Below are 12,449 nucleotides of genomic sequence, written 5' to 3' on the forward strand. Positions count from 1 at the left end.
AAGTAGAGGGTCAGCAAAAAAGAAGACCCTCAAAGAGATGAACTGACACAGTGGCTGCAACAATGGGCTCAAGCATAATGACGACTGTAAGGATGGCGAAGGACTGGGCAGTGAGTGTTTAGTTATGTTGTGCATTGGGTTGCTATGAGTCGGAACTGACTTGATGACACCTAACACCACCACCAACATTTATAAGAGATCTGAAGGGAAACTAGAGTTCCAAGTTAATGTAAAGCAACAGACCTAGTCCACTGCCCAGTATTCTCATCTTGATTAGTGGTTTGTGGGAATTTCTCTCACGGAACACTTGTGAATGCCAAAAGATCTACAGTTTAAAAAAAAAAAAAAAAATCTATCTCAGATACCTGGCAAATTCTCCCTTCTTAAATGATTCATATTCTTTATGATTTGAAAATTTTCTTTTTAGTGGCTATCAAGAAAAAGAACTATGATAACCTTAAATGCTTCTGATAGAATGATTAATTGGGAAGCTCTCTATAAAAATCAAGAATAAGCACTCAATAAATGTTAGTTGAAATCAAGTTAGAAAACAATTTTAATCTTAAAGATGAAATTTAATCTTAAAAATTAAACTAAAAAAGTCTCAAAGTTACGGCTGACATTACTATAAATGTTTCCAAACCTTTCTTACCCTAATGATTAGAAAACATATTTTGTTAGCAATTATTTCTAATTACAGTTATCCGGATTACTTCCTACTTTCTCTTTCTTCCTAAAGAAAGACTATAAAGAAAAGATTGGTATATTCAACCTGAAACATCTGACCTACCCAGACAACTAAACTGTCTAGGAATAAATGACACAATGAGGCTTCACTGTCCTAATGTTAATTGATCTAATGGGGAAAGCGGGAGGGAGGAGTCAGTAAGCATCACTTTAAACACAAGTAAAATTCTACTAATGAATTTAATCTCCACTAAAATCAAGACTTGAGAAAAAACGTCAAGGTTTTTCTTTTGAGCAAGATTGAATCCCAAAACAAATGATTCTAGTTACGGAGTACTTAAACACATATGCCCACATACTGCAAAGAAGTGGAACCATTTTCTAATCCATTTATTCTCAACGTAAAAATAGCCAAAGTCTTTTCAAATGATAATTATACTTAATAGACATTCAAGTTAATGAAGCTTGACTTTGGTGGAATAGAATCCTACCGTATGACCTTCCTAAAAGAAAGCAGAAAGCTATGACATTGCTTTTTCTAAGTGGATCATTGCATTGGGGCAAACAGCAGCATTCACGGGGTAAAAGATAACAAAAATCAAGTAAACACTGTGAAAGAGCAAACAAAGATAACTATATGAAGAAATAAACAATTTAGAATAATGTTTCAAAAGACTTCTATTGCTTGTCACAAAGATAAAAGTATTAAGCCTAGCTAGGTAAGAAGAGAAAACCCTGGTGGCATAGTGGTTAAGTACTATAGCTGCTAACCAAAAGGCTGATAGTTCGAATCCACCAAGCGCTCCTTGGAAACTCTATGAGGCAGTTCTACCTGCCCTATAGGGTCATTATGAGTCGGAATTGACTTGATGGTAACGTGTTTGGGTTTTTTGGTAGGTAAGAAAAACAGCCACAGCGTAACACTGTCAAGTATTTGGGCATTAACTGCTGGCAGTCTACAATCACATAATATGAAGCAGAACAGCCTGTGAAGTTCCTTCTTCATAAGTAATTTCTATTAGTGGAGTAAAGCTTCCCTTTCTCCCTCCAGTGTCCCTTAGGATTTACATCTCATCTCCTCCTCAAAACCCAAACCTCTCTACTTCTAACAATTTTTACTGCTAAAACCCATTATCATCAAGGGTTTGATCAATTTCCCCTAAAATATCTTCGAGAAAAGAGGGAGGGAGGAGGGAAGGAGGAAAGGAAAGAAGACTTCTGCCCAATGTTCCTAGCAGCGAAAACCTTAAAATCCAAGGGAAGGCAAAGTACTCTATAACACTACATTCTTTTTTGCACCTCAGGGAAGAAACAAAGCCCTATCCGCAAACAATAGGTCGTCAAAATAGAAAGGAAAGGGAGAGAGCCAATCCTTAGGGCCCTCGGAGTAAAAGAAATGGAATTACTGTGAGACAATCTCGGAACAAGTGTGACACATCAAATGCTCATACCCTTTGCCGCTGCCTCACAGTGGCCCTGTAGAACAGAGAAGAACTGCACCATAGGTTTCCAAGGCTGTAAATCTTTATGGAAGCGGACTGCCACATCTTACTTTTTGGTTAGCAGCCAAGCTCTTTTTAAGCACTGCACTACTAGGGCTTAGAACAGTACCTGATAAATATTAACTGCTTGATAAATAGTTATTATTGTTATTGAGGACAAGCAAAATTCAATTTTTTATCTACCATACAAACTTACACTTACCCTTAAAGATCCAGTCAACCAACCCTTCTTTGTAAGACCCTTTTTGAATCCCATACAAATGGAATATTCCTCCTTTGTGTCCCCAATATACATTCTACTAAACATACTATGTTTTGTTCATGTACCTATTTCTCCTCCTAGACCGACTTCCTTGAAGGCTAAGCAAACACCATCTTACTCAGTATTTTATCCCTAGTGCCTTATAGGATGTTTGGAGCATAAGTCCACAATGTTTCTCAAAAATCTAAAGTCTACACAGTTAAAATCAATAATAGTCATCAATTCACATCAGAGTTACAGAATCTTAAGAGCCAAGCTATAGAAGTCTCCTAGTTCTAGTTTAAGTGGACTTTCAATGTCATTTGTTTATTTATACTTATAATCCAATATTAAGATCCTGAGTATCAAATCAAAGTACCACAAAAACTGAAATTATTCCAGGACATTTTTCCAAAACTTAAAGTTTATAGCTAAAATACAAAAGATATTTAACCTACTTTGCCAACAGGATTACTATACTTTATATAAGTAAAAGACAGAGTGTAAAATCAGGTTATTTTAAGTGAGTGCATTATATCCTCTTGAGAACCGTTAACAACTCAAAAGACTAAAAATATGTAGCACAAAAATGCAATCTATTAAATAAAAGTTAATATTGCTATCATTGGGTTTTTTAAATCAAATTTCTATCATTTTTCTGTTCACTGGAAAGGTGACATATCAGTTTATTGAAAGATTTACACAACGGAAGACAGTGTGAATTTTTTGTCTGTTTTTTAGATAGATTACAATAATTTAAGGATGTAGTTCATAAATTTCTACTGGTAAGTACCAGACAGAAAATACATATTTACATATGGATTCAAATCTGTTCCAATGTCACTTCCTCACTGAGGCCTTCCCTGAATGCTCTTTCTAAAACAGCCACCCCAACTGTTTTCTATCTACTTACTCTGCTTTATCTTCCATTGTTGCATTTACCACTACTGACATATTACGCATCTATCTCATCATTTGATTATAATCAGATTCTCCCGATAAAATAGAAGCTTCATAAAGGCAAAGATTATTTTGTAAAAGTTATATCCTGGTTACCAAAAATAGTATCTGGCATATCTCATTGCCATTGAGTTGATTCCGATTCATAGCAGCCCTATAAGACAGAGTAGAACTGCCCCATAGAGTTCCCAAGGAGCACCTGGTAGATTTGAATTGCCGACCTTTCGGTTAGCAGCCATAGCACTTAACCACTACACCATCAGGGTTTCCTATGCGGCATATAGATGAAGCTTAATACTTAGAGAATGATTAAACAAATGTCCTTAAAAAAGAGCATTGTTTTAAAAATATTTGCCTGGTGAAACAAGTTACAATCAATTCAAACAAAACTAAGAGAATATTCATATCCCTAGAACTTTAAAGATTATTTTTTCTGTAACTCAAACATAGGTTATACAGAAAGAGTAGGAGGGCAGTTTATAGACAAATTTATTTCTGGGAAACTCCTTGAGGGTAAGTTGTGTTCATTCTTGACTAAACTCATGTCAAGAAAACAATAGTTATCTCTTAGAAATGAACACTTCAGAATATCTTCGAATTTTCTATAATCAATTTAAGTCACTTCAAGTTTCTACCCCAAAGCAAAGAACTAAACTAACAAAATAGACCAAAGCTCAACGTATAAACCATAGTCTTAAGAATTAACATTGAGTCAACCAAATGCTAAACAAGAAAGCCGTCTATAATATTATTTCAATTAAGCCTCTTTAGGAAAGTAGTGAAGAAGGAAGAAAAGAAATTCAGAGAATTGGGAAGGAACCCAAATCTCTGCCATTTTGTGGTTAACTGCTGAAACCATCCTTCAAGCTGTACATGTCTGATTTGATTATCACTCAGCTAACACAAGAACCTTCAACATCTCCATCAAAGTCTTCAAAGTGTGGTTTAAGGGTCACCAGCTTCAGACTTGACCGCAGAACTTGTTAAAAATGAGATTCTGCAACTCCATCCCCCAATAATTGGGTTCAGACAGGCATTTTTATCAAGTCGTCACAGATGATTTCTATGCAAACTGAAGTTTGAGAACTAATGTCCTAATTCGCTTTTTGAATTCAGTTGAAATATCACCTACTACAAAAAAAAAAAAAAAAATTTTTTTTTACATGACTACACCACCAACTCAAGCCAGAATTTCTCTCCTCTATACTCTTTGAGCTTATTACATTTATTTCTCTTCTAACATACCACATTAAAAAAAAAACACCCAGTGCCATCATTATCTTTTGCCAAAGATAATGCCCCGCCCCCTCCCCCCCCCCCCCAAAAAAAACTTCTCGTTAGCTCTGACTGACTAGGGCAGGGGTTTGCAACCTTTTTAATTTTTTACATTCCTAGCAATAACTTACTACAGGATGCTACACACATAAAACAGGCCCTGAGATACCTGCAATTTCAGGTGATAGCTCCAAGCTACCTTTCTCCCAAAATCAGTCTAAAAAATGGAAAGACTTCTACTGTATTATAGTTGGCCTGTAATTTTTAAAATTTACAACAGAGCAAAAAGTTTTATTCCTTTAGTAAATTTTCTACAGACGCCATTTTCACCATAACGCGAAAGCAGAAAAACTAGAGTGAATACTCAGTATTTTAGTGTGGATCATAATCCTGTTGTCATTTACTCACAATCTGCGAACCCTGCTACATGCATAGGCATCTACTGAGTTTTGATGTACGTAATATGTCATAGAGTGAAAGACCAGATGGTGTATATAATTAAAATGAAAATGAAATCAAGATGTCCCAAGAGCTGCTTCCCACTCTATAGCATTTCAGACAAAAGTGAAATACGTGGCCAAATACACGGAAAAATGTTCCAAGTACTTCCAAGTGTATGATTATACACACAAAAAAGGAAATGGTAAAATAAATCAAACTTAATAAACCAAAAAAAACAAGGAAAAACAGCAGAAATCAGACTAAATTTTACTTAATTAGAAACATGGGTCTATTTTGGAAAAAGTCCTGAGTAAAGTCATATAATCATAAGCTAGAAGGTGCTTTAATTCCCTTCAAGACACACTATTTAGGAGGAACTGGAACTCTTACCTAAATTGAGTGATTTTGCCAAATTCAAACAATGGGCAAAACCTAGATCTTCTGAATTCAAGTCTAGCACCCTTTTCATTACATATCATGACACCCATGCAGTGGAAAAGAAGTTCTCAATTCATCTAAGCTGATTCCTAAATTCAGCCCATGTTCATTCACTGAATGGTTAAACCCTCTTCTGAAGGATTCAAAGCACTGACCACAGAGGCATACACAAAGAGACATTACCAATTTCATAACTGAGAAAGCTAAAGTTGAGTTTAAGTAACTGACCCAAAAATGTAAGCAATGCCACAACCGATCGTCAGCTGTCTGGCCCCTGGTACTACTTAAGAGATGGTCTGAGAAACGGCATGAGTTTACACTAGCTTAAAACTCTTTTGAGCTGGCAGGAGGAGGTTCTACTCCTAGTATTAAAGAATACTGGAAACAACCTCACATTCAGCTTCTCTGTGACTACTGTGAATTTAAGGACTTTAATTAAGCTTTTCAGACCCAAAAGTCAAAAACTTTTCAGACCCAAAAGTCAAAAACTGAACTTAAAGGTAAGAAGTTGTGAGTTTTAGTCCAGGCTGTGCTAAACTATTGTTACCTGAGGTAAATGATTGCCTATTTTCCTTCTGTAAAATGGGGGAGGGGGCGGGGGGTAGACTATTTTCTTTGGTTCCTTCCAGTTCTACTGTTCCCTGTCTAATTTCATTGACTTAAAAGAAATCTTAATGAATACAAAGCATATTATTCACTGAGGTTAAAAAAAAAAACAGTACCCAAGGAGACACAGGTTTTCCAGTACAGTGCATCAAGAACCACATTACCTTGAAATTTTTTGTTTCACACTCAGTCAAGTCTCCAAGTCACTCAAAAGTTATTCATTACACGCACAATAGCTGAACACTGGCCACATGTGGCCCTGAAAAAAGATGGCAAACTGAAGCTAAATTCCAAGGTGGAAGACTGCATACGAGGGTTTGAAACCTTTTACACAGTCAAGTAACTGACAATGCTGAACTTTACTTGAGCCCTGTGATCCTGGGAAAACAACAAAAGTTAAATCCCCCCTGCCTCCCAATCTTTAGTGTTCTGGAAAACTGCTTACTGCAAAGAACCACCCTTCTCCATATGACTTAGTTAAGATTCACGGATGCCCCCCTTGATTACCTATGACAGGCCAGACATAAACCAAACCAACCAAGCCCAGTGCTGTCAAGTCAATTCCGACTCCTAGCGACCCTATAGGACAGAGTAGAACTGCCTCATTGAGTTTCCAAGGAGCGCCTGGCAGATTCAAACTGCCAACTCTTTGGTTAGCAGCCATAGCACTTAACCACTATGCCACCAGGGTTTCCAAGGCCAGACATAGATCCTCTAAGTTCTCATTCTTTGCCTCACAAATGATTAGCTGAACTGCTTGTCTCCACTGACCAACAGGAACAAAATGCTTGTTAACCAAACTTTGGTTAAGATTCTCCTTTCCCTGGAAATGAACAGACACTTCACCAAAGAAGACATTCAAGTGGCCAACAGACACATGAGGAAATGCTCAGGATCACTAGCCATTAGAGAAATGCAAACCAAAACCAGAAGGAGATACCATCTCACCCCTGGCATTACAGGCAGGAATCAAAAAAACAGGCAATAGCAAATATTGGAGAGGCTGCGGGGAGACTGGAACTCTTATGCACTGCTGGTGGGAATGCAAAACGATGCAACCATTTTGGAAAATGAAACAGCAATTCCTTAGAAAGCTAGAAATAGAAATTCCATATGATCCAGCAATCCCACTCCTAGGAATATATCCTAGAGAAATAAGAGTTGTCACGCCAATAGACATATGCACACCCATATTCACTGCAGCACTGTTTACAGAAGCAAAAAGATGGAAACAACCCAGATGCCCATCAACAGATGAATGGATACTCAAATTGTGGTACATACACACGATGGAGTATTAAGCAACAATAAAGAACAATGATGAATCTGTGAAGCATCTCATAACATGGATGAATCTGGACGGCATTATACTGAGGGAAATAAGTCAATCACAAAAGGTCAAATATTGTATGAGATCACTACTGTAAAAACTCATGAAAAGGTTTACACACACGAAAAAACAATCTTTGATGGCTATAAGGAAGGGGAGGGGTGAGAATGGAAAAACACTAAATAGACAATAGACCACTGGTAACTTTGGTGAAGGGTACGACAGTACACAGCACTAGGGAAGCCAGCAGAACTTACACAAGGCAAGGTCACGGAGGCTCCATAGACACACCCAAACTCCCTGAGGTACCGAATTGCTGGGCTATGAGGGCTGCGGGGACCATGGTCTTGGTGAATATCTAGCTCAACTGGCGTAACACAGTTTATAAAGAAAATGTTCTGCATTCTACTTTGGTGAGTAGCGTCTGGGGTCTTAAAAGCCTGTGAGCAGCCATCTAGGATACTCCACTGGTCTCACCCCTTCGGAAGCAAGGAGGAATGAAGAAAACTAAAGAGACAAGGGAAAGATTAGTCCAAAGGATTAATGGACCACATCTACCACCACCTCCACCAGGCTGAGTCCAGTACAACTAGATGAGGCCAGCTACCACCACTGACTGCTCTGACAGGGATCACAATACAGGGTCCTGGACAGAGCTGGAGAAAAATGTAGAACAAAATGCTAACTCAAAAAGAAAGACCAGAATTGCTGACCAGACAGAGACTGGAGAAACCGAGAATACTGGCCCCCGGGCACTCTTTCAGGTCAGTAATAAAGTCACTCCTGAGGGTCATCCTTCAGTCAAAGACTGGACAGGCCCATAAAACAAAACAAGACTAAAGGGGCACACCTGCCCAGGGGCAAGGACTACAAGGCAGGAAGGAACAGGAAAGCTGGCAATAGGGATCCCAAGGTTGAGAAGGGAGAGTGTTGACATCTCGTGGGGTTGTTAACCAATCTCGTAAAACAATACGTGAACTGTTCAATGAAAAACTACTTTGTTCTATAAACCTTCATCTAACGTACAATTAAAAAAAGGCGAAAAAATTTTTAATAGAGTTAATTTTTAAAATTAAAAAAATAAAGATTCTCCTTTCCCTAAGTCTTTGGCCCACCTTCAGCCTGAGGCAGTATGCAGCCCCCCCTTAGACTCGGCTGGCCTCAGGATAAAATATTCTCTGATCTACCGTCCAACCATGCACCCTTTCATCCCACTTCTCCACACCTAGTTCTTTCTAGAAGCCTTGTTTACTCCTATTAAAGAAAAAGGTGCCATGGTGGCACAGTGGTTAAGGACTCATCTGCGAACCACCCAAAAGGTTGGCAATTCGAAGCCACCAGGAAGAAAGATGTGGCAGTCGGCTTCCTTAAAGACTGCAGCCTTGGAAACCCAGTGGGGCAGTTCTACCGTGGCTAAGAGTCGGAATTGACTCGATGGCAAATGGAATTGAAGAAAAACCCTTTTCCCTGACCCCTTTACATGCTTATAGATCTTACTGTCAGAGCCGTCTCCTTATTTGCTTAGTCCCCTCCGTGCCCCTCTCGCCCCCCGCACTACAATAACCGAACAGTCTCTCCTTACTAAGTCTGGATTTATCTTTGACGTAACTCTTACAGTTCCCATGGGACCGGGTTTAACAGGCGAGCTGACTTTGCCATTTCTATACGTGACAGATGCTGATCCTCTACAACGAGAAAACCCGTTATATCCACCTGGACAGGTTAAAAGCGTTTCTAAAATCTGGAGTTCTTGTTCGCTGCTCTGTGACTGAGAAAGAGGGACAAGGTGACCCGCCAGGAAAGGTCAACTCTGGGACCACCTGGCGACAAGGGCCATACACACTTAATAGGCCAAGAACACGAGGGCTACCTACTCAGCACTTTCTGGCAGATCCCCCCACCCCCGCGCCAGAGTCTCGCTATCGGGGAGAACTGATGCAGCTTCCTCAGGGGCACGCCGCTCCCGGCCAGGTGGTGAGTTCTACCCTGCACCAACCGGCTCCCTTCACAGGACTGACCTCCCAGTTGCTCCCTCCCGACTACTGTTACTGCAAGCCTCACAAGACGACTCACCATAGCGCCAAGAACAGGTCGTGGACCAGACGCCCAGGAGTCGTCGGGACCGACCGGGACCGACCGGGACCGACCGGGACCGACCGGGACCGACCGGGACCTCCCCTCCCCGTCTCGCAGCTTCTCGAGGCCGCGAGGGAGCGGGTCTTCCGGCTCTGCCGGAAGTTCTATCCGCGCGAGACAGGAAGTCCCTCCCCCCCTCTGAACGCAGACGACCCCACGCCACGCAGAGGTGACGAGACGCAAGGCGTCCTCTAAAGCGACTTCCGCGGGCGCTAGGTCAAGGGCTGGGGGCGGTGCTGACCTTGAGAACGTGCGGGAGAGGCGCAGGCGCAGCACAGGTAAGTGGGCGGGGCGCGTGCCGTTGCAGCGCCTGCGAGAATCCTGAGGTAGGCTGGTGTTTTCGGCAGAGCTCATCCTTCCTCTGAGAGGTTATGGTGGTACAGGTTGGTGGCTAGGGTGGGAGCAGACCCCAGAGCTAGTGGATTTAGTGAGGGCGAAGACCACAGGCGGTGCCGGTGCTGAGGCAACATAATAATTGCTTCAGCTCAGCCACGCCTTTTTTTTTTTTACCTTCCCTTTTTTCTGACCCTAGCAGTTCTTAGAAAACTTCCATCTCCACAGACCTGCCCCTCAGTCGACTTGTCCGTCTGTCGTCTCTGCTCCCTGACTTAGTAGGTCCTTCTGCTCCACCCTTCACAGGGCAGTGAAATCTGATCCTGAGAAGTATTTTCACTATTCACAGATACCAACTGAAGCCAGAAGGACATGGACGAAGAGCAGAGAAACCAGGAAGAGGCTTCTGTTCATTTAGCACACCAATATAGGCGGTTTCCTTTTCGTTAAAAAAAAAAAAAAAAAATTAGCATCGGGTGGTAAGAAGCGAAACACCAATATGCCTCTTAATTTGTGTTGTCTTTTCCAAATCTGCACCCGTCAACTCTTTCTGCCTTTTTATTTAGCTATATGAGACATTGCACTAGAGGCTGGCTTGGAATATACAGAGTACCTTCAACCTATAAATTAATCTCACAACTTGAGGATCCTTATTTAAGTCGTGGCTATATCTGCAATTTAATCCATGGATTTCTTTTTACTATGTATTGTTATGTCTTAAAGTTGGAACTGGGGAGAGAGACTGGGAAGCTTCAGAAGAAGTTAACGGTTGGGGAGGTAGGGGTATTGTCTCACTCTTCATGTCAAAGTATCTGAAGAGCATAATGTTTGAGCTATAAATGGCCCAAAGACACCAAAGCATGCTTAGGGCTGTTGGTTTAAATTATAAAGGGGGTTAGAAACTAGTGTATGAGTTATGTTGCTTTTACTCTAAATTTTGTGGGAAAATGAATAGGTGGCAATGAGAGAAGAAATAGAATCATAAGAACTGACAAACAGCTGGAGGTGGGTTGGGGTTGGGGAGTAGTTTGCTAAACACTTGCTGCTGGGGATGAATCCAGAACTTCCCTAAGGGTCCTACTTCTGCTATTGTAAATAGACAAGCCCGAGGGCATGTGCAGATGGTTAAATATAGTAGAGAGCAGTTGGGGTTGTCTGCTGATTATATGTGGGAAGCAGCTTCTATCCTTGAGGAAAAAACTGTGGAGAAGGAAAGTGGCCATCACCCTGTCAGTGACAACGCATCCAGTGAATTCTTACTCTTTCATTCCTGACACAGTGGTTCTTAAATCTATCCTAAACCTGGCAGCCTCATTGAAGTTCACAAAGCATCTCCTGTGTAGCAGTAAGATTGGAATTATTATCAGTGGAATCCATTCCTGCCAAAATAAAACCACAAAAGGAAATCACAGTATTCGTTATGTTTATCATTTTTAATAGATCATGGAGTTCTATGTTCTTTATTTGTTATATGGCACGTTGATAACCCTTAGTTAATATCCTTTAATGTATCTATTTCACAGAGTTATCTCTATTACAGTGTGAGGAATCTGTTACACAAGTAATCATTTTTTAAAAATTAAAATAGTAGAGTATATGTTTTAAGGCAATGTCTCCCCCTCTTCTTATCCTGTGCAATAATTATAAGCTTTGGTATTGATTACACACCTTGAAGTGCAGGGATTTACCTATTTCTATTTAAAATATGGAAACCCTGGTGGCACAGTGGCTAAGTGCTACAGCTGCTAACCTAAAGGTCGGCAGTTCAGATCCACCAGGCACTCCTTGGAAACTTTGGGGCAGTTCTACTCTGTCCTATAGGGTTACCGTGAGTCGGAATTGACTCGACGGCAATGAGTTTGGGTTTTTTTTTTTTTTTTTGGTATTTAAAATGCATGGGGGTATTTGACAAAGATACATTTGGTAGTTGAGGGAACGAAGAGAATTATGAAAGGGGAAAAAAAGATGTTGATGATGGAGATTAAAAAAAATGAGTAGTTTTGGCTATTGAGTTTGGAGCCCAACATTGAGAAATTTTTATTGCTTATCATTAGGGCTTTATGATGAGTTGAAAGATTCTGAGAAAAAAAAATTATTTCCTTCTTCACTCCTGTGCTCACCTGGAATACTTTCAACTGTTAAGACCTATCACATTTTCAAAGTCCAATTTCATATTTTTTCCAAAAGGTTTTTCTGTTTAGCTCCTGTTGTAAGGCATTTTTAGCTACCCTTTTTTTTTTTTTTAACCTTTAATGAATGGGATTATTATACGTTTTCTTGTATATAATGCCTTTTAGTTGTTGGTGGGTTTTTTTTCTACAATATGTATTGTTTTTCTCATTAGACTGTAAATGCCTTTAAAGCTGAGACCCTGTTTTGATATTGCCCCCTCCCATCCCCCAGAAACACATCCACACACACCAGCTCAAGAAATAACCATTTAAATAAATGTGGCCAAGATCACTTCAGTTAAATTACCCTTAAATGTTTAATGGATAAA

At 40.1% G+C, this 12,449-nt stretch overlaps 1 protein-coding gene and 1 long non-coding RNA gene across 4 annotated transcripts in view; one reads left to right on the forward strand and one right to left on the reverse strand.

Annotated features, from left to right (window-relative positions):
* The window catches only part of TMEM161B (transmembrane protein 161B), a 95,140-nt gene extending 85,439 nt beyond the window's left edge, over window positions 1-9,701 (reverse strand). For all 3 annotated transcript variants that reach the window (XM_023545608.2, XM_064273896.1, XM_010588260.3), the window contains exon 1: window positions 9,554-9,701. Coding sequence is in view for 1 of the 3 variants with exons in the window: in XM_010588260.3 (XP_010586562.1) it covers window positions 9,554-9,556 (3 nt within the window). In the remaining 2 variants the exon portion in view is untranslated. The remainder of the gene's footprint in view (window positions 1-9,553) is intronic.
* A 70-nt stretch (window positions 9,702-9,771) lies between these two features.
* LOC104845709 (uncharacterized) lies at window positions 9,772-10,441 on the forward strand. Its single transcript, XR_775632.3, has 2 exons — window positions 9,772-9,894; window positions 10,299-10,441. It is a non-coding gene; the product is annotated as an uncharacterized LOC104845709 (long non-coding RNA).
* The last annotated feature ends 2,008 nt before the right edge of the window (window positions 10,442-12,449 follow it).

Source organism: Loxodonta africana, chromosome 2 (genome assembly GCF_030014295.1).
Source record: "Loxodonta africana isolate mLoxAfr1 chromosome 2, mLoxAfr1.hap2, whole genome shotgun sequence".
Lineage (NCBI taxonomy): Eukaryota > Metazoa > Chordata > Mammalia > Proboscidea > Elephantidae > Loxodonta > Loxodonta africana.